Here is a 21,574-nt window from a genome sequence, read left to right on the forward strand (position 1 = left end):
GAGAACCTAGGCAAGGCAAAGAAGGGGGACGCAGGGGACCTCTGGGGCCCAGGGCTGGCCTGGCCTAGGTGAGGGGGAAGCTTTCCCAGCCTGCCTCCACCGGCAGCCATGAGAGAAACCACTGGGGAAGCAGGACTACTGAGTGAACAGTCAAACCACCTGTCAATGCTCCTCCTTCCCCAGAACACCAGGGCTGCAGTGAGGAGAGGGCTTCTAGGGGGCCAGAGAGAGATCTGTGGGGTGGCTCAGGGTGGACACTGAGCTTCAGAGGGGACAGTGTGTGTGCGTGCCTGTGCGTATGCATGTGTGTGTGTGTGCGTGCGTATGCGTGTGTGTGCGTGCGTGTGCGTATGCGTGTGCGTGAGTGCGTGTGCGTATGCGTCTGTGTGTGCGCGTGCGTGTGCGTATGCGTGTGTGTGTGTGCGCGTAGGTGGGCAGATGCCTACACTACTTAGCATATGGGATTTAACTGCTGAGCCACACGACCTGCCTGGAGACAAAGGAGGCCAGGAACCAGGGACTCAGAGCGCCAGGGCCTGGGAGAGGGGCCTGGGGCAGAGGCCACCCACCCCACTGCTTGGTCTTGCAGAGGGCAGGCGGCTCCGCTGGAGCAGGTCTCGGGCAGACACCTCCCACAGGCCTGGGGGGAGGGGCCACCTCTGGCCCCACCCACCTCACGTATAGGCCATCTTGCTGCACACCCAGGGCCGGGTCATCAGACACTCCGTCGACACCAGCCTGGTGGGCTCCACGAAGACACACTCCCCTGGACCTGCGATGGTGAACCTGTGGCCAGGAGAGAAGACCAGGCGTTTATGATCTGGGACATTCAGCCCAAAACCCAGTGGCAGGGGAGGCCATGGAGGCCCTGAGGCCTATCCCTCCCTCACTTCATCACTGGAGCTGCCTTCTAGGACATTTGTGCTGACAGACTGTTCTAGCTTGGCATCCCATTGTCTTCCTACTCTGTGCACCATAGCTTCAGCCACCCCGGCACACCGCTCAGACACGTCCTGGACACACACACACTTCCCCATTCTCCATGTCCTTGCAGGGTTGGCTCACAGGTCCCAGGCTCCATAACACCCAGTTCAGGGCCACTCTCTGCCCACCCTACCTCCCCACAGTCCCCTGCCTGCTCTGTGGGGCACTCCCACAGCCCCCTGGGGCCTCTACCTGTCTGTCCACACAGGTCCCCAAAGCAGTCAGCTCCTGAGCAGCGAGCTCTGTGTCCTCTCATCTTGGCCCCCTGCAATGCGCAGAGTCAAGCACACAGGAGGAGCTCCGCAGAGCTGGCTGAAGTCAGCTACCCCTCACAGGTTAGGGGCAGGCAGCAATAACCCCAATATGGGCTGAGGCTGTGTTGCCCAGGAACTCATTGACATCACACACAGACATGTGCGGTAGAAAGATTCCCCCCTACCTAAAATCACCCCTTTCCAGCCTCAGAGGTTTCTTCTTAACCTTAGTTGTTCACCCAGACCTCCGATCCCTGCCAAGGTTGTAGGTAGACCCTCACAACAGAGGGCATTGGAACGACCCCAAGAAGGAGTGCAAGGGAAAGAACCTCTGCAGCGTCTGAGAAATGTGGCCAAAGGCCCCTTGGTTGCCAGGTGGTCAGGATGCCACAGACCCCAATCTGCAGGGCTCTGAGAGCAAGAAGCTTCCAGAAAGGCAGGGAGAGGGGTGGAAAGTGCAAGACCTGCTCAGCCACTCTGAGAGCAGACCTGAGAGGGGGAAAGGAAAGTGGGTGAGAAACGGAAGGGGCACTGAGGCCAGAGTAAGGGGCAAAAATGAAGAGTGCTTGAGATAAGGAAAAGGAGGAGGAGGGGAAGCATCATGAATGCCCCTGCCTCCAGGGCTGCCATGGGCGTGACTGCCTAAGCCACCCTCAGGTGGGAGGGCAGCTGATGGCCACCTCTGGCAACCAGGAGGATCCGAGGGTCTCAGACGCCCTTCTGCTTTAGCCCTTGCCTTGGGGACGCTCACGTGTCATCATCATCGGGTTAGGAGCTGTGTTCCCCACCCCACCCCATGCCCTCCCGCTGGCACCTCAGAGCCTATTCCTCTAGCCACAGGGTCTGTTCTGAGGGTCCCACTCCCCTGTATGCACCTCCCTGCATTTCTCTAGGCCTAGACCACTCCTTTCCCCACGCCCCACACAGTCCCCACTGTACTGCCACAGCCACACATCTGCCACCCACTCCACCCATGACCATCACCCCCACACCACACACCAGACCCTGCATCACACACTCATTTCCACACCACGTGAGTCTTACAAAACCACCACGGCACACGCCACCACCTCAGCAGTGCCCCCTCCATCAAGAGATGCGTTCGCCAGGAAAATGTGGCCTAGAACACTTCCGGGTGCCTGCCTTCAGATCCCCTTTCTTCCACAGCTACAGTGCTTAGGTGCCAAGTGGCTGCCCAGGACGAAGGCGTGTCTCCCATCCTCCCTTGCGGCCAGGTGCTGCCATGTGACTAAGTTCTGGCCAATAGGGTGAGGCCATCCAGGGCCCTCCCTCCCGTTCGCTGTCCTGTTGGGGCTGAATGGGATATGGTTGTGCCAGAGTGGAGCTGAGGAGCGCCAGGCTGCATAGATCGGGGACTCAAGGGTGGAGAGACCCTGGGAAGCTCCGATGGCTTCACAGGGCAGAGCCACCAAGCCAGGCTGGACTTTTGTGAGAGAGGGAGAAGTACAGGCATTTTCATGACTGGGTCTCTGGCGCACGCTGCGGGACCCGGAGACTAGTATCTCTAGCTAGCACAAAACCAAGGGCTTCTCTCTTCGGGAGCTGTGTCCAGGGGGTGAGTCAGGCCTTTCTCAGTCTAAGCTCGGTGGCCAGAAGATGAAGCCTCAGCTCACGTGTCTGGATCAAACGGGTCCCCGTTGACCCAGTGGAATTCGTCCCCAACTCTGCGTAGTCCAATCCAGGGCTCCCTCCGCGTGAACTTGAACATAAATTCCTGCACCGAGGAAAGAGGGACACCTCAGGGTCAGATGCGGTCTCCTGACTGCTGTCACATCCCAAGACAAACCTCAGCTTGGAAGATACTGGCTCTCGGGAGGTACAGACGCCAGGAGAGTGACTGCTGTCTCGCCGCATCCCGAAAGTGAGGAGCTAGGCTTTCAGGGTCCTCCGCAGTCACACTGCCAGAGTTCGGCTCCGAGCTGCTCGCTGACCTCACAGCAATTGCCTCCGACCGCTTGAAAGGGACCCTGGCTCTGTGTGCACACCCACTGGCCAGGAAGGCCGTACAGGGCTTGCCCTCCTAGCTCAGCAGGCCAGCATTCCTGATTTGCAGGAAGCTTGGGGATTGCCCATTGGATGGAGGATCTGGGACAAATCTCAATGCTCAGGTTGGTTGTCCTACCTGCAAATTTCTGGGACTTTCCCTGCAGACTGGGGATATCATACTGTGTATCAAAGGCAAACAGAAGTGATTTTTAGATTATCTTCTTTTTTGGTTAACACCACTGTTAACCTCAAAATCCAAAACAGCCAATAGACTCCATTAATTGTATTTCTTTCATGTTTCTGTTGCTAAAACTGTTTTGGATGTTAAATGAGAGACCATATCCTGATTTGGATCTTTAGAAAATGACAACGTGTTTTTACATTTCACAATGCATTTATAATTTGTAATTCTTTTTTCTTTTTTTTCTTTTTTTTTTTTTTTTTTTGAGACAGAGTCTTGCTCTGTCGCCCAGGCTGGAGTGCAGTGGTGCGATCTCGGCTCACGGCAACCTCCGCCTCCCAGGTTCACGCCTTTCTCCTGCCTCAGCCTCCAAGTAGCCGGGTCTACAGGCGCCTGCCACCACTCCCGGCTAATTTTTTTTTTTTTTTTTTTTTTTTGTATTTTTAGTAGAGACAGAGTTTCACAGTGTTAGCCAGGATGGTCTTGATCTCCTGACCTCGTGATCTGCCCACCTCGGCCTCCCAAAGTGCTGCGATTATAGGCATGAGCCACTGCGCCCGGCCAATTATTTTTTTCTTAAGAAACAAGTCTTGTGGCTGGGCACAGTAGCTCACACCTGTAATCCCAGCACTTTGGGAGGCCTAGGCAGGTGGATCACTTGAGGCCAGGAGTTCGAGCCCAGCCTGGCCAACATGGTGAAACCCCGTCTCTACTAAAAATACAAAAAGTAGCCAGGCGTGGTGGCGCACGGCTGCAGTCCCAGGGACTCAGGAGGATGAGGCATGAGAATCGCTTGAACCCAGGAGGCGGAGGCTGCAGTGAGCCGAGATGGCACCACTGTACTCCAGCCTGGGCGACAGAGTGAGACTGCCTCAAAAAAAAAAAAAAAGAGAGACAAAGTCTTGCTATGTTACCCAGGCTGGCCTTGAACTCCTGGGTTCAAGTGATCCTCCTGCCTCAGCCTCCTAAGTAGCTAGGACTACAGGCATGCTCCACCATGCCCAGCTAATTTTCCTTTTACTTTTTGTAGAGCTAGGGTCTTACTGTGTTGCCCAGACTAACTTCCAACTCCTGGGCTCAAGTGATCCTCCTGCCTCAGCCTCCCGAGTAGCTGGTACTAGAGGTGTATACCACATCACCAACTTTATAATTGGTCATTCTTATGGTTTATAATGCTAAGTGACCTCAACCAGTGGGCCTTGGATTGAAATAGGTGGCCTTGACAATGGAAGTGGAAACTAGAGCCACTCATTGACGTGCTCAGACCATGAGGTCTTCCTGCACCCCCAGTGGTTATGCAGCAGGTGGTGGCTTTGGAGATGGGTCACATGGAACACTGCATCCTTTAGGGTGTGACTGTCCCCTAGAGTCAAGGTTGGGGGCCCTGAAGATCCCTTCCCCCGCCGCCCTTCACCTCGGCACACTCACCAGCTCCTTCTGGCTCTGAATCACAGCCAGCACTGCCTCGTGGGTGTGGCAGTACTGCCTGCCTGTGTTCCAGTCTCTGGGTTCCTCAGAAAAGAAGTAACACTTCCTCCCGTAGAGCAGCCAGTCCTCTGGGCAGGGCGCTTCACACTTGATGCAGCCCTTGGAAGCTGCAGGGAAGAGACCGGCTTGGCCCTGCCCGCCCCACTCCCCAGCCAGAGTCCCACTCTGCTTTCTGTGGCTCCCTCCCCTGCCTCAGCTTTGGCATCCTCCAGGGACACTGCAGGCGTGGCTATCCTCTCCGGTAAGCACCTCTCCTGGTGCCTGGAGGTAAAAGGGTGGCCACTAAATGAATGAGAAAGGGGACAGTGGGAAGCCTGGCAGGCGTCACCGCAAGCGGACATGACAGTGGCGCAGCCACTGGGTTAGGATCTCCTCTGTCTCCAAACTCCCAGAGGCATGGAACGCCAGAAACTCAGACTGGGAAGAGACCTGGCCGCTACGTGTCCGCTCTTTCCAGCTAGGCCAGGTACCAACAGCAGGACAGACTGCCCGCTATCATTAACCATGCCCACATTAGCTACCAAGGCTGCCATTCCACCACTGAACTGCTGGAAAGTTCTTTGCATTTTTTATTTTCTTAACCCCCTTGCTGTTAGTGTGCATGGAAAGTTCTTAAATGTTGAGTCCCAACCTGTACCCCTGTGACCGAGACCTGCTGGTCTAGGATCTAGCCTCTGGAGTGACCCAGAGACACCCGTTCTGTCTTCTACCCCCTACTCAAAGAAGCACACCAGCCTGCCTCATCCAGGTTGAAACAGATGCCATCTCTCCCGAGATTCCTGGCAAGGGTTGCTCTCCATCCTGCCTGCTCACTGCAATGTCCCCAGGTTACCACTGAATCACTGCCACCAGGACAGACCGGGACACATCAGATGTGGCTCTACCAGCAGCGACAGTGACCACCATGCTGTCTTCCAGTTGTCATGGGATCTCCAGTCTGCAGACTGCTTCCGTGAACAGATCGGCGGGTATGTGCATACATGGACTTTTCTGGGAAGGGAGCCCGGAGCTTCTCAAAGGGCCTCCTTGCCAAATGGAATTAATCCACAATCTTAGATTGTTTTCATATGATCTGATTCTAAGCCAGGTCTCCCCCAGTGTCAGAACATGTGAAAATAACTTCTTACATCCAAATGCAGAACCTTATATTTATTTCTTCCACTTTTATCTCATTCACTCTGGCTCATCATTTGAGTTTTTCAAGATACATTTTAATCTTGATTTCTTTCACCCATCTGTCATGTGGGATTGTGTTTTTGGATTGTGTCAGCTGCAAATTCCATAAGCATACTTTTTGTTTGTTTTCATACAAGTGATTGATTAAAATGTAGACCAGGACAGAGCCAAGAACGGGCCTCTGGTACTCAAGCCCCTAGGGATCTCCAGCCACACAGACACCAATTCATCCATCGACACCCCCTGGGCATATATATCTGTTCAATGAGATGCAAGTCCACCTGGGAGTACTGACCATGGTGTGGTTACATCTCACATCTCAACTGCTTTTCCGCAAGGATCTCCTAAGAGACTGTTGTGCTTTATTGAAATCATATTAGCTATGTCTACACATTCTCTGGCCTCCCAACCTAGTAAGAGGATAAAAGAAAACTGATGTAAGAGGATAAAAGAAAACTGATTTAATTTGTAGGAATTATTCTAGGTGAATTTAAGCTAGGCCCAGTGGTTACCCTTATTTTTTGTTTGTTTTTTTAAGACAGAGTCCCTTCTGTCGCTCAGGCTGGAGTGCAGTGGCACAATCTCAGCTCACTGCAACCTCTGCCTCCCGGATTCAAGCGATTCTTCTTCCTCAGCCTCCCGAGTAGCTGGGACTACAGGTGCACACAACCATGCCCGGCTAATTTTTGTATTTTTTGTAGAGACAGGGTTTCACCATGTTGGCCAGGCTGGTCTCGAACTCCTGACCTCAAGTAATCCACCCACCTTGGCCTCCCAAAGTGCTGGGATTACAGGCTTGAGCCACTGCACCCAGCTGCCATATCCATTTCTAAACTCTCAGAACCCCTGTCCTTGTCATACAAGCCCTATAGGGGAGGGTTTGGTAGGAATTGATAATCTTCGTGGAATTTTCCCCCATTTTATGGATTCCACCTCTGGTCTTACGGCATTTCTCAAAGATTAAAGACAGAGGCACTAATACCATTTTTGGAAACCCTTCAGAACCTACAATACACTTGTATTTGAATCTCTTAAGAGTAATCAGATTCCCTGTTCATATAGCCTCACACGTTCTTAGTTGCAGTTTCTACGTTTTTCATTTATCCAACCCTGTCAGTTCCACACACTCTCTATGTTTCTCAGGCCTCTCCCACTTAGAATGTTCTATTCCCTTGATAGGGTCCAGAATATGCCACCCTAAAATATGCTACTTTGACATATGGATCATTTTAAGCTGAGGCAATTCAGAATCAACAGGATGAGTTCTCTACCCTCTCATCTGCCGGAAAGTAGGGCATAAATTTCCCTTTGGGGAGGGAGCTGCCCTACTCCCCATCCCTCACCCCATACCCTCCCATACCCCCACTGCCCACCCTAAACCAGGGAGGGAAGAGTGACTCATCATCAAACATGCCAAGGAATCAACACCAAGATTAGTTTGCATAAGCAAAGCTTACTAAAATAGCCTTTATCTCCTATTGTTCCTCCGTGTATTTCCTAGTCACTTCCCTTAATTTACCAGCCCTTGAAACCCAAGCCCTCTTTCCTTTGTTAAAAAGGTGTGTAAGCCCCTGAGTTTAAATTCTTCTTTGAGTTTCACTTATTATCTGTGAAATCCCATGAACATAAATATTAAGAAACATTAGGTGCCTTTTCTCCTGCTAATTTGTCTTTGATAGTTTAATTTACAGGCCCCTAGACACTGAACTTAAGAGGGCAGAGGAAAAGCTTTTTCCTCCCTAGCACTCTCTACCTCCTAATCTCTGGGAAGCTCCTATTCATTCTTCAGGGTTCATTGCACATGTGTTTTCCTTCTGGGAAGCCACTGGGCAGTAATACCTCTATTATTGCACTTACCCCTGGACACAGGACACAGTGTCATATTCGTCTTCTTTTTAACCCTAGCACTTAGCCCAGAGCTTAGCACACAGCAGCACTCAATAAATGTTTGCTGACTGAATGTGATGTGTGGGGGTTTTTTTTTTGGTTTTTTTTTTTTTGAGATGGAGTCTCTCTCTCTCTGTCGCCCAGGGTGGAGTGCAGTGGTGCGATCTCAGTTCACTGCAACCTCTGCCTCCCAGGTTCCAGCAATTCTCCTGCCTCAGCCTCCGACTAGCTGGGGTTACAGGCACCCACCACCACAGCTAGCTAATTTGTGTACTTTTAGTAGAGACGAGGTTTCACCATGTTGGCCAGGCTGGTCTCAAACTCCTGACCTCAGGTGATCCACCCACTTCGGCTTCCCAAAGTGCTGGGATTACAGGCGTGAGCCACTGTGCCTGACTGAATATGATCCTTATTCCCAAACCATCTCCTCCAAGAAGCACTGTCTTCCTAACTTACCCCAAGTTTGTTCTGAGTTCTCACAGCACTTAAAAAATAATACCTAAGTAACATCTCCACTCTACTTGCATGGCTTAATAAAGGGGGCATGTATAGTCTGTGTGTGAATATATTATTTTAAGCTAAAATCTCAACAACTGACACTATGTATTTTCTACTTACTTAGTCCCCCACAGGATTCTTGGAATGTCTAGAATCTTTCTTTAACTAATTAGATGTGCTTTTAACAAGGAGTGTGCAAATTGAATTGCATAAATGCTCTGACATGCATGCTCACCCAAGATGCTCATCACCACCAAGATGGCGAACAGAAGGACCGCGATGGCACCCAGCAGGAGACGTGTGGTGGTGTCTAGGAGAAGAGAGAGGAGTTCAACATCCCACTACCTGTCCCACTGCCATCCCACCACCAGCCCCATATCCTGCTAATGAGAAACAGGGGGAGGTGGAGCCCAGCAAACTGTGTTTTTGTTGTTGTTGTTGTTGTTGTTTTGAGACGGGGTTTCACCGTGTTGGCCAGGCTGGTCTCGAACTCCTGACCTCAAATGATCCGCCCACCTCAGCCTCCCAAAGTGCCGGGATTACAGGTGTGAGCCACCACACCCGGCCAACAAGCTGTGTTTAAACAAGCCCTCCAGGTGATTCTGATGCAGGCTGGAGTTTGCGACCCACTGATGTAGAGCGCAGTTCTGATTCTGTGACTCCTCAGCTTGAAACCCTCCCTGCCGGGCTACCCACTGCTCACAGAATCTTCAGTGATGGTCAGAGCTTTCCCCCTTGAATCTTCTGCTCTTCTCTATGCGGTCACAGGTTTCAGCCACATGGGTTCCTCAAAATAACCCATTCAGCCCTCACAGCCCTGCTATTGAATCTTTGCTCCCGAAGTCTCCTCCTCCACCTCCTCCATAGACACTCTCTAAAACTCGCCCACCTCTACACTATCCGTCCTCTTCCTGATCCTCTGGGTTCTCCCTTTGTTATTTTCATTTATTTATTTTATTTTGTTATCATTTAATATTCTCATTTTATATTTAAAGAGAGAAACCTTTTAGACTTTAAACCTAGGGTATTTTAATAATTTTTTAAGTTGTGATGAAAATATGTAACATAAAATTTGCAATTTTAACCATTTTTTAGTGTACAGTTAGTGGCATTAAGTATATTCACAATGTCGTGCAACCATCATCACTGTCTGTTTGCAAACTTTTTCATCATCCCAGACAGAAGTTCTGTCCCCTTAAACAACTCCCATCCCTTCCTCTTCCCAGCCCCTGGCAACCACCCTTCTCCTTTCTGTCTCTATGAATTGGACCACACTAGGAAGCTCATATAAGAGGAAACATCCAGTATTTGTCCTTTTGTGTCTGGTTCCTTTCACAGCATGTTTTCAAGGCTCATCCATGTTGTCACATACGTCAGAACTTCATTCCATCTTAAGGCTGAATAATGTTCCACTGTATAGCAAGACCACGTTGTGTTTATCCATTCATCTGTTGGTAGACATTTTGGCTGTTTCCACCTTTTGGCTATTGTGAATAATGCAGCTAAGAACATGGTGTATGAGTATCTGTTCAAGTCCTTGCTTTCAATTCTTTTGGGTATATGCTTAGGAGTGGAGTTGCTGGATCACATGGTAGTTTTACTTGTTTTGTTTTTTTACTAAAGAACACTTATTTATTTTTACCAAAACTTTATCTTGAGGACATGGCTAAACTGTGTTTCCACCCTCCCCCCTCCAACTTGAAGAAGGGTTACTACAGTGAATGTTATGCATTCCAGCTGAATGGACTGGAACCCAGTTGGAGACTGAAGGACTGGAACCAACATTAACTGACAAAGAACAACTTCCATCTAAATCATCATAAAAATGTTTGAGTAAAAAAAAAGAAAGAAAAGAAAAAAAGAGGGGGCAACAGGGGTTTCTGATTGAACAAGATCTTCACATTTCATCTAATACAGTCCATCTTGGCTAGAGTATAACAAAGTGGAAACAGGATTACTATGATACAAAACTTCCACTACAGCACACTGTACACACCCGTGTTCCAAGCCCACCCCCATCCCCCAATGCTTCCAACACAGTTATTTCTCAGCCTGTTGAGCCTGCCGATGAAGAAGCATGTAGATCTTCTCTTTAATCCAGTCTTTTTTTATAAGGCTGGTATGTCTGGATATCAGCTCGGTAAACCAGGCAGCTGAGGTCTGCCAGATCATTGATGAAATCAAACAACTGACTGATGTCATATGTGATAGAGGGACTGTTGGGATTCATTCTTTTCACATGTCTTCATACATTTCACAAATGCCTTCCATGCATTCATTCACAGATTCATAGTCAGCATAAGTTCTGCCTTCTGGCCTCTTGGTAGTCTGTACCAGCAAAATGGTGTGAGACATCGCGCCAAACTCTCTTCGTTACAGCCGCTGCCGACACCGCCGCCGCTCCCAGTAGTTCTTTCTGAGGAACCACAAACTCCATCACTGGTTGCATAACTTTACATTCTCACTAGCAATAGACGAGGGTTCCAGTTTCTCCACATCCTCACCAACACTTGTTGGTTTGCATTGTTTTGATTACGGCCCTCCTAGCAGGTGTGAATTCCCTTTACAACTTGGTTGGATTTTTTTTTTTGACCATCTTAACCATTAAGCGCACAGTTAAGTGCGGTTACGTCGTTGTGCACCCATTTTGAAAGTGTTTTTTTTAGTCAATGTTATACATAAATCATAGATGAAAAGACTGTCTCTGCAGCTCAGTGTTTGTCTGTAAACTGTTACTTGTCCATCATGATAAAAGTGCCAAAATTGAGAGGAAGAATCTGTAGCAATTCAGCATTACCCGATATCCAAGTGCCTGTTGCTCGTTATTCATTTGTATTTTATTTTACAAAGGATTTTGAAAAGAAACCTGTTTCCTTCACCAAGGATAGTCTGAAAAGCACAGATTTAAGGAATCAAGAAATTCTAATAGGCTTCATTTAAAAAATAATAGTGCAGAGCGCAGTGGATTGCGCCTGTAATCCCAACACTTTGGGAGGCTGAGGCAGGCGGATCACTTGAAGTCAGGAGTTCGAGACCAGCCTGGCCAACATGGTGAAACCTTGTCTCTACAAAAATTACAGAAATCAGCTGGGTGTGGTGGTGTGTGCCTGTAATCCCAGCTACTCTATAGGCTGAGGCAGGAGAATCGATTGAACTCAGGAGACGGAGGTTGCAGTGAGCCAAGATCACATTGGTACACTCCAATCTGAGTGACAAAGCAAGACTGTCTCCAAAAAATAATAATAGTAGTAATAACATTGCTCCTTCCCCAAAGCCAACCATTTTCAACTCTTTTAGCTGACTCTTTTGGTATTAGCTCCAAATTTCTAAGTGCCATGTGTATGTAAATACTTCTAGATTTTTTTCTGTTTTAGATATAATTTATTGACTTCCCATTATAGTGATGCAGACTTAATTCTCTGCATTACCACTCTACCCTGACCACTCACTCCCTGCCCTCTCAATATCATAGTTTGTATTAGCTTGATACTTTGGTGTTATATTCTTAGGTCAGTGTAAACAGTACTCTCAGCAAAGCCATGCCGTGTGCTGTGATCATGTCCACAGAACTTCGTTTCCCTGTTAATCCTGGTCTTCTTTTCCTTTTGCTCAGTTTCTGTATGCGTATCATATTTCAACGCCAAAACTCCTCTTTCATGATGAGACAAAATCGGAATTTCTCTTTTACTTTGGTCTTAGTTCAGTCTGCTACAACAAACTGTCATAGACTGGGTGGCTTAAACAACAGACATTTATTTCTCCTGATAGTTCTAGAGGCTAGATCAGGGTGCCAGCATGGTCAGGTTCTGGTGGGGGCCCACTTCCCGGCTTGCTGACAGTCGCTTTTTTACTGTGTCCTCACAGAGTGGAGAGAGGAAGTTCTGGTGTCTCTTCCTCTTCTTATAAGGGTAGTAATTCCATCATGGGAGCTCTCCCTCATGACCTCATCTAAACCTAATTACCGCTCAATTACCCACCTCAATATCATCACGTTGGAGGTTAGTGATTCAACCTATAAATTTGGGGAGGAAACCAACATGCAGGCCATAATGACCATCTTGAAGAAATGTCCCTTGGAACTTTCTGACCTGCTCGAATCTGACTAGTTGCCTTCTAAGCCCAGCTGCCATCCAGGGTCTCCCCACACCAGCAGTCTGAGGATTTATCTGCCCCTCTCCTATGTTGACTCCTCTATTCCTTTTCTCCCATGCCTTCCCCTTCCTTGGTTTACTCCCTCATCTTGGTGAAGCACATCATCCAATGGCTGCCTGAGGAAGGGTAGAGCCAAAGCATTGCACTGCACAAACCCGAGGAGCAAAGATTCTCATTGTGTTCCATGGTGCACTGGTGAATGTTGCTCGTGGAATTGTGAACCCAGAGGACTAAGTATTATAGATCGAGAATAATTTTCCTTCAGAATTTTGAAGGTATCACTTAATTGTCTTCTAACTCCAGTGTTGCTTTCAAAAAGTCTAGGTCCATTCTCACCCATGATCCTTTTCAACTGCTTAATTATTTTCTTTCTAGATGCTTTTAGGGTCTTCATCGCACAATGTTCTAAAATTTCATTATTGCGTGCCATGCCTTGGTTTGGTCTGTTTCATCTACTCTAGTAGGCCCTTTCAATCTGGAAAGTGGTATTTTTCAGTTCCAGGAAATTTTCTTTCTTTTCTTTTCTTTTTTTTTTTTTTTTTTTGAGACAGAGTCTCGCTCTGTTGCCCAGGCTGGAGTGCAATGGCATGATCTCAGCTCACTGCAACTTCCACCTCCTGGATTCAAGCAATTTTCTTGCCTCAGCCTCCCAGGTAGCTGGGATTACAGGTGCCTGCCAACACACCTGGCTAATTTTTTGTATTTTTAGTAGAAATGGGGTTTCACCATGTTGGCCAGGCTGGTCTTGAATTCCTGACCTCAGGTGATCCACCCGCCTCGGCCTCCCGCAGTGCTGGGATTACAGGCATGAGCCACTGTGCCCAGCCAGGAAATTTTCTTTAATTATATTATTGATGATATCTTCTCTTCCATGTTTTGTTTTCTTCTGGAAGGCATAGTCTTCAAATGTTGGATCTCTTAGATTGGTCCTCCAAATTTCTCATCTTATTTTCCCCTCTTGCTTGCTATCTCTTTGCCTTTTTGCTCTATTTCCTGGAACATTTTCTCAATGTTATCATCCTACCCTTCTACTGAGTTCTTAATTTCTGTGACTATATTTTTAATTTCCAAGGTTTGCTTGGTTTTGTTGCTGCTGTTCTATGAATACCCACTCTTAAAGAATCCTATTCTTGTTTTAATGATGCAGTACTTTCTCTTATCTCCTCTCTCTGAAGATATGACTGACAGGTTTTTTGGAGGGGTGGGGAAAATGAGCAGAAAGATTATTTCCCCCTGTATAACCTCTGTTTTGGTCTTGAGCTTCCATGTTAGAGACTTTCCTCAGTGGTCTGGGGACCACAGTTATCTGTTCATGATTAAGGCAGGAAGACTAATGACTTTGTTGGAGCCTCCAAGCCCATAGATGGGGGCTTATTAGCTGTGGGGGACACAGTAGAGTGACCTGGCTGGGATGATCCTTGGGATTCTCTGAATGCTTATTTCATTATGTTTTTCCTCTTGGATGGATGAGAGTCCATGGAGGAGGCTTTTCTGTTTTCTCCCCTAGAGAATACGGGCTAGCTGAGGGAAGAGGCTGGGACGTTGTCCTCAGCATTCAATATGTAAATGTTGGCTTAGTTGCTTGCTCTCAGGGTGGTGCTGTCTTTCTTTTTCTTTCTTTCTTTTTTTTTTTTTTTTTTTTTTTTTGAGACAGAGTCTCACTCTGTCACCCAGGCTGGAGTGCAGTGGTGTGACCTCGGCTCACTGCAACCTCCTCCTCCTGGGTTCAAGCAATTCTCCCACCTCAGCCTCCCAAGTAGCTGGGATTACAGGTGCCCGCCACCATGCCCAGCTAATTTTTGTAATTTTAGTAGAAACAGGGTTTCACCATGTTGGTCAGGCTGGTCTCAAACTCCTGACCTCAGGTGATCTGCCTGCCTCGGCCTCCCAAAGTGCTGGGATTACAGGTGTGACCCACTGTGCCCGGCTGAAGCCCTCTTGAGAGATTTCACCCCAGGTTCCTGCCAGGGCTGGGGAGAATCTGTACAGAATGGGAATCTAAATCCTCCTTAAAGAAATTTTCAACCAGTCCTCCTGTTCTCAGCCCCATCTTCAAGCACTGCCACCAACCCCTGAGCCTTAGGAGTCCTCCCATGAGGCTGAGGTGGCTCCTGTCCTCTCTGGACTTTCTCAGGTGGGGTGAAGTCAGTTACCATTTATCCACTTGCTCCTTAGCTCTCTATTTTGTTGCTATTTTCTCTCTTGTTCTTGTCTTTATGGCCTTTTAAAAATCCCTTTGCTGTTTGGTTTGGTTCTGTTTTGTTTTGGTTTGGTTTTTTTTTTTTGAGATGGAGTCTCGCTCTGTTACCCAGGCTGGAGTGCAGTGGCACAATCCCAGCTCATTGCAATCTCCACCTCCCAGGTTCAAGCAATTCTCCTGCCTCAGCTTCCCGAGTAGCTGGGATTACAGGCACGTGACACCATGCCCGACTAATTTTGGGTTTTTTTTGCTCACTGCAACCTCCGCCTCCCAGGCTCAAGTGATTCTCCTGCCTCAGCCTCCTGAGTAGCTGGGACTGTAGGCGCCCGCCACCATGCCTGGCTAACCTGTTGCATTTTTAGTAGAGTTGGGGTTTCTCCATGTTGGCCAGATTGATCTCAAACTCCTAACCTCAGGTGATCCACCCACCTTAGCCTCCCAAAGTGCTGGGATTATAGGCATGAGCCACCGCACCTGGCCCCTTTACTGTTGTATTAGTGGGCTTCTGAAGGGAAAAAGAAAAAATGCATGTGTTCAGTCTGCCATCTTGACCTGCAAGTCCAACAAACATTTCTAGTCTTTCCTATGGGCAAGGTCTATGTTGGCAAGTGACGGGGAGTCCTGGGTGGGTAGCTTCAGACGTGGTAAGAGCGGAGCCTTCAGCCTGCACTGGACTGGGCTCTCTCTATTCCTGCTCTGCTGTCCTTGGTGGCAGCTTCATCACAGTTCCCTGGAGCTACAGGATGGCTGCCTATGGTGAGCATGCTGAGTGCACCCTTCTTCTGCCTTCTATTAGCCTCTTCTCTATCATTGATGCTGTAATCCTTTGTGCACTGAAGATAAGAGTATAGCATCTGACATCACTTTGCCTGGGTTCAAATCCCAGCTCTGCCACTTTCTAGATGTGTACGGATGGTAAAGTTTCTTAGCCACGATTGTAGTTCATTTTCCTCATCTTGAAAATGAGGTAATGATAATATCTATCTGTCTCTTAGAGTGTTATAGGAATTCAGTGTACAGTGCTTAGCACAGTGCCTGGCGTAATAAACTCTACTCAATCAACTTGTGGCGATTAAGCGGGCCATCAGTGTGATGATGACCATCAGCCCTAGGCTCCTTTGGGGTAAGGACTGTGCTTTACTCACCTTCAGATTCCCTGAAATAGGGCTGGGTCATTGCCTTGCATGTTACAGAGCACCCACTGGGACTCAAAAACTATGCAAGAAATTTAGTCACACCAAATGACAACATCCTTGGTCGACCTTAAATTCAACTGAGTTTGTAGGAAAGACCACACAGGGAAGAGGGATCGGTACATATATCTCCAACACTGCCAGACCCGAGGTGCCTCTTCATTATGTCTCAGAGATAATTTCTCTAGATGCTGCACTGGACCATGCTTCCTCTGACTCTGCAGGTACTCCTTCCTTGCCTCTTCCTAGTGTCCAGTGGTTGCTGACGGACTTTGGCACTCCTTGGCTTGCAGCCGCATCACTCCAATCTCTGCCTTTATCATCACATGGTATTCTCTTGGTGTGTCTTATGTGGTTCGACTATGTCCCCACCCAGATCTCATCTTGAATTGTAGTTCCCATAGTTCCCACGTGTCATGGGAGGGTCTGGGTGGGAGGTAATTGAATCATGGGGGCAGGTTTTTCCAAAATCATGCTGTTCTTGTGATAGTGAATAAGTCTCACAAGATCTGATGGTTTTATAAAGGGCAGTTCCTCTGCACACACTCTTGCCTGCTACCATGTAAGACGTGTCTTTGCTCCTCCTTCACCTTCCTTCATGACTGTGAGGCCTCCCCAGCCATGTGGAACTATAAGTCCATTAAACCTCTTTCCTTTATAAGTTACCCAGTCTTGGGTATGTCTTTATTAGCAGTGTGAGAACGGACTAATACAGTGCCCTTGTCTTCATGAGACCATCTTCCTATAAGAATTCCAGTTCATACGGGATTAGGGCTCACCCTACTCCAATCTGACCTCATCTTTACTACAAATAATCTGCCAGACTGTATTTCCATATGCAGTCACATTCAGAGGTACCAGAGGTTAAGACTCCAACATCTCTTTTTTGGTGGGGACACAACTCAACTTCTAACAAATGTCTAACTCATTTCTTGTTCCCTACTATGCCATGGCCCATATTAGATGGCGTTTAAGGGTGCAGTTTATTTAGGTTTCTAACTGTGTGTGATTTCGCCTAATATTAGAAAGAACAACTGAGAAAACCTGACTCCCAGGCCCAGACAAAGCTCCCATCATCCTCACACTCATATCCCAAAAAAGGCCCACGTTGCTGTCTCTAAGTCATCGGGGACACAGCCTGGCAAGCATAATCTTGACTTAAAAACTACCAAATGTGAAGTTTGGTAATTTTTAAATTTTTAAGAGGCTAAAAGCATGTGTGTGGTTTTGATCAGGAAGTTGTGGGTTTTTGCCTAATCAAGAAACTTTCAGCATTAAAAATTCAGAATCGGTGAGCACTGAAAAATCTATAGGCTGAGGCACGCAGGCTCACTCTGTCCCATCTCCTGTACCCCCAGGCCACTCCGCCCCACTGCCACTCTCAATGCCGGAAATACCCCCATCTCGAATCACCTCTCCTGTTCCCAGAACCCAGGCGGGCTCTCCGGGTCACCTTTTCTAGCCTCATACCCCAGGCTGGAAGGGAAGGTTCATACCTACAGTGAGAGAAAATACTTGATTAAGGCAACTTCTGTTTGGCTTCCTGTTTATAAAGCTAGTTATGCATCTCAGAAAAGTCTGAAAGACCTGGGCTGTAATCCCAGCTTTCTGATTTAAGAAGCTCTCTGACTCATTTAACCCATAAGGAGGGAAAAACGTCAATGCTGGAGGTGGCAGGGCTGTCTGGGGAGCAGGGGAGGAGAGGCTGTGTGTGGGAATCTGATGATCCCCAGCTAGCCTCACCAAGGCTGATGTCCTTGGCCATGCAGGAAGGGGTCAGAGCCTTCACAACAGGGCTTTGGGATGTCCTTGGGCAAGACACTCAGGCTGTCAGTCTCGGCTCCCTTGTCTATGAAACAGAACACTCACCAGTCCCTTGCAAGGGGGAGAGGTGAGGACTGGGATGATGACTATGAAAGCCCCAGCACGGCTCCAGCACGTAGCAGGCGCTTGCTGTGCATTGGAAACCTGGCGATAAGGCAGCAGAGACTTCTTGGGAGGGTTCAGCTTGGTCAAGTCAGGAAATGTCCCATTTCTCTCAAGACAGGTGCTTGGCTAAGCAGGGGCAGCATAACCCTGGGTCCCCAGAGGGACAGATCCCTCCTCCCATTGACAGTGTTTCATTACGTGAACTCTGGACTCAGGTTTGGGGTGGGAAGCAGAATCAAGGGAGGCTGACCAGAAGTCAAAGTGTTGCAGTTGGGTGTGGGCTCCCCTGGCAGAGCTGCAGGAGGCCAAGTCCAGGCAGTCGGGGAGAGGAGTCACCGTACACACAGCCCACACTACAGGGCCTCTGTCTACTGAGAGGTAGAAATCATGACCTGACTTAGCAGATGAGGAAACAAATGCTCCTAGAAGTTGGAAAGCCCACCAGCCTGTGGCAATGGAAGGCTCTGCCCCAGCTTTACCAGATGCTCTGCTTCCTGCACCTCCCCACACTGTCTCAGGCCCTGTCTTGGAACCTCCGAGAGAACACATATGTGCCCAGGGCCCAGACTGGTACCTGGATGTTGCAGAAAGAATGAATGCATGCTGGAGACCAGTGCAAAAGCCAGCACTGGGCCATTGCAGCAGCACCCTGGAGAGGACCAGCTCTGCTGCTCGAGCTCCTCTCTTCTGGGTCCTCCAGAAGAGAACCCCTCCTTCCATCTGGGTCCTCCAGACCTGTCTCTCTCCACCCTGCCCCATCCCCAGTACTCCAGGGCTTAGTTCCCACATGGGACAGACTAGCTCTGGCCACCTGACCCGGAACACGTCGTGCTCTGGGTCTGGGACACCTTTCCCTCTGTCTCCTCTCAGGCTCCTTTTCCAGGCTCCTCTCAGAAGAGGGGAGCTTGGGGGTACCCAAGGAGACCTTCAGAGAACTGGCCGAGGGGTGGCCCCTGGTCAGACTCAGACTCCAGATCCTAAAACTCCTGCAGGCAAAGAAAGTAGGCCTGAGATGCTGAGCACCCAAGGACCACAGGCCATCAGGAGCGGGACTGCTCCTGGGGAGTCCAGGGAAAGGAGGAGGAGGGGACTGCAGGTGGCATGAGTCAGAGAGCAAGGCAAGGCAGGAGGCCATGGTGAGGCAAGGCTGGACCACAGGAAGATGCTAAGCATGGGAGTGGGCTTGACTCAGGGTCCCAGGCAGCCTCTGGGTGACCTTCCAGCTTGGTGTGTGGTCTCTTCTGCAGCCTGACTGGCAGGTGGGCAGCCCAGCCACAGTGGAGAGGAGGAAGCCCAAGGGGGTAGAAGTCAGGGCAGGAGGTGGACAGGAAGAGCAAACAGGAGGCATTGAAGAGCCACAGCAGCCCAGAAGCAGCCCTCCCATGGGGGCTTCGGTTAAGGTTAGGACAGACCCTTCAGCAATGCTGATGAATAAATGAATGAAGAAACACAGGCAAGAGGAGGGAACAACTTCAAGAAATAGCTTTGGCAGGAGGGAAGCGTGGGAACACAGGGCCACTCCAACAGTAAAGCCGGAGACAGCGTCACAGGGAGGTGTCCCACCACCTCCATCCATTCCACACAACTCTTCACAACCCACAGCTCTGCCACAGCTCCTCAGTGACGCAACATCTTCGCCTCCTCCGTCCCTGCCACTGTCTGGGGGTCCAGCTTCAGAGTCTGCACAGCCCTTCCTCGGACAGTGCACGTCCCCTGGCCCACAGCCTTTGTGCAGAAGGCTGGTATTACCACCCCCACCTCACCACCCTCAGCAGCCCCCATGACCTGTCTTGGCCCAGGTGCTGATTATGTCCCTCCTGGTGCACTGCCCCACCCCCTCCCTGACCTGGAGCCTCAGTCCCACCCCTCTGGGCCACCACCAGTCTTCCAAAGGCAAACCTACTGTCTCCACCCCTCAGTAGCCCCTTCAGAGCAAAGTCCAAGCTCCTGGGCAAGACCTGGCTGGCCCTTCACCGTCCGGGTCCTTCAGACCCGTCTCTCTCCACCCTGCCCCATCCCAGTACTCCAGGGCTCAGTTTCCACATAGGATAGACTAGCTTTGACCACCTGGCCCGGAATCATCGTGCTCTGGGTCTGGAACACCTTCCCCTCTGTCTCCACGCCCGCTCAGAGGTCACCTACTCCAGGAAGCCCTCCTTTTCTGACACTGCCTCCATAAGGATGAGCGATCCAGGCTCCGGGCTTCCCTAGTTAATGCTGCCCAGGTCCTCCTTGTCCCTGGATTCAGGGTGCCAGGAGCACCCTGAGAAACACCCAAAGGGCCAGCCACCCTCTCACCAACTCCAGCATCTCCCACACCACACGCCGCTGTCGGTAGCTAATACCAGTTTCCTAAAAGCTCGTGAACTTGAAATCAATTCTCCACTTGGGTTCCTGCCCCCGCGGCAGGCCAGAGGTCCCTCCCTGAGACAGTCTGATGGAGGAGTAGGTGTGACCCCTGACCTTGCAAGGAAGAGCCTCTCGTGGATTCTCCACCCCTGCCCTGCCCTCCCCACATGCCCCACCAACACGAGGTCCCCGCGGCTCTCACAGGGGCGTGCACCACCTCTGGGGTCTCCAGATTTCTTACTTTACTTGAAGTATGTTCACGGCCACAGATTCCGCCACCCTCAGGTGGGTGTCAGGCAGTGGCTGTCCCCTTCATGCGTGAGGAGACGAAGGCTCAGAGCGTGAAGCGCGCTCCAAGGTCAGACAGGGAGTCGCAGCAGCGGCGGGGTCGAGGCTGTGACTCGCGGTGGCCCCCGGTTCCCTCCCACCCCACCCCATGAAGCGGCGTCTGGCCGCCCTGAAATGAATGACTCCGCCGCGTCCCGGCGCCGCGCTCCCAGCGCTCCCCTCTGGGACAGCGGCCAAGGTGACTCTGACCGCCTCCGGGTCCCGGGTCGGGCCTGGGCAGGGGTCCCTGGGCCGGGAGAGGGAGGCCGCTCCGCGCTTACCCTCCAAGGCCGCCTTCCAGCTGGTGCTGCCCTCGTAGCCCGACCCGGATCGCCGCAGCAGCCCCTCGGGGCCGCGGGCCTCAGCCTCTGCGGGCGAGCGAGGCCTGGGGGCGGCGGGGGCGGCGGGGGCGGTGGGGGCGGGCGCGGGGCGCGCGGCTACCGGCGGCGGCGGCCGGGCCCTTGCAGGGGGCTCCCGGGCCGGCTCCATGCGGGGCGCTCCGCCGCGCCGCGCCCGCGCTCCTGCACCGGGGTGCGGGGCCCAGCCCGATGCGCACTCGGCGCTCCGCGCGCCCTGCGGGCCCCCCAGGCCGGCCTCGGGTGGGCTAGGACCGCGGCGCTCGCAGGCCGGGGCTGAGCCCGGCTCCCCGCGCCGGAGCCTCTGCGCCGGGTGCCGCCGCCGTGCGCTCAGCGCCTGCCCCGCGGAGCCGCAGCCTCCACGCACAGCCCGGCTGGGGAGGAGCGCGAGGCGGCGCGCGGGAGCCGGGAGCCGTGGACCCGCGCGGGGCGGGGCGGGCGCGGAGAGGGAGGAGGCGTGGAGGAGCGGGGACAGCCGGGTCCCCGACCCCGCCACCTGAGCTGGAGGCCGGATGCTGCCGAGCTGGGAGCGCAGTCTTGGATCCGGGAGACCTGGTTCTAACTCAGCTCCACCTCCCCAGCCGCCTGCTCAT

At 50.9% G+C, this 21,574-nt stretch overlaps 2 protein-coding genes and 1 pseudogene across 3 annotated transcripts in view; all 3 read right to left on the reverse strand.

The window, feature by feature from the left end:
* The window catches only part of NDUFB2 (NADH:ubiquinone oxidoreductase subunit B2), a 1,166,996-nt gene extending 1,165,577 nt beyond the window's left edge, over positions 1 to 1,419 (reverse strand). Inside the window, exon 1 of the mRNA XM_050782324.1 lies at positions 1,415 to 1,419. The gene's annotated coding sequence lies outside the window, so the exon portion shown is untranslated. The remainder of the gene's footprint in view (positions 1 to 1,414) is intronic.
* On the reverse strand, positions 340 to 21,217 carry CLEC2L (C-type lectin domain family 2 member L). Of its 2 annotated transcripts, XM_050782285.1 has the most exons (5): positions 20,907 to 21,217; positions 8,711 to 8,785; positions 4,855 to 5,021; positions 2,873 to 2,973; positions 340 to 786 (listed from the first exon to the last, which is right to left on the reverse strand). In XM_050782285.1, exons 1-5 carry the CDS (start codon positions 21,112 to 21,114, stop codon positions 675 to 677), a joined length of 663 nt encoding a protein of 220 aa, XP_050638242.1. In that variant the 5' UTR covers positions 21,115 to 21,217; the 3' UTR covers positions 340 to 674. The 2 variants fall into 2 exon arrangements, with proteins under 2 accessions (XP_050638242.1, XP_050638241.1); XM_050782284.1 differs by lacking the exon at positions 8,711 to 8,785 and having other exon boundaries at positions 20,907 to 21,177.
* LOC126949665 (enhancer of rudimentary homolog) lies at positions 10,516 to 11,767 on the reverse strand (annotated as a pseudogene).
* Positions 21,218 to 21,574: the final 357 nt, after the last annotated feature.

Source organism: Macaca thibetana, chromosome 3 (assembly GCF_024542745.1).
Source record: "Macaca thibetana thibetana isolate TM-01 chromosome 3, ASM2454274v1, whole genome shotgun sequence".
In the NCBI taxonomy this organism is placed as follows: Eukaryota; Metazoa; Chordata; class Mammalia; order Primates; family Cercopithecidae; genus Macaca; species Macaca thibetana.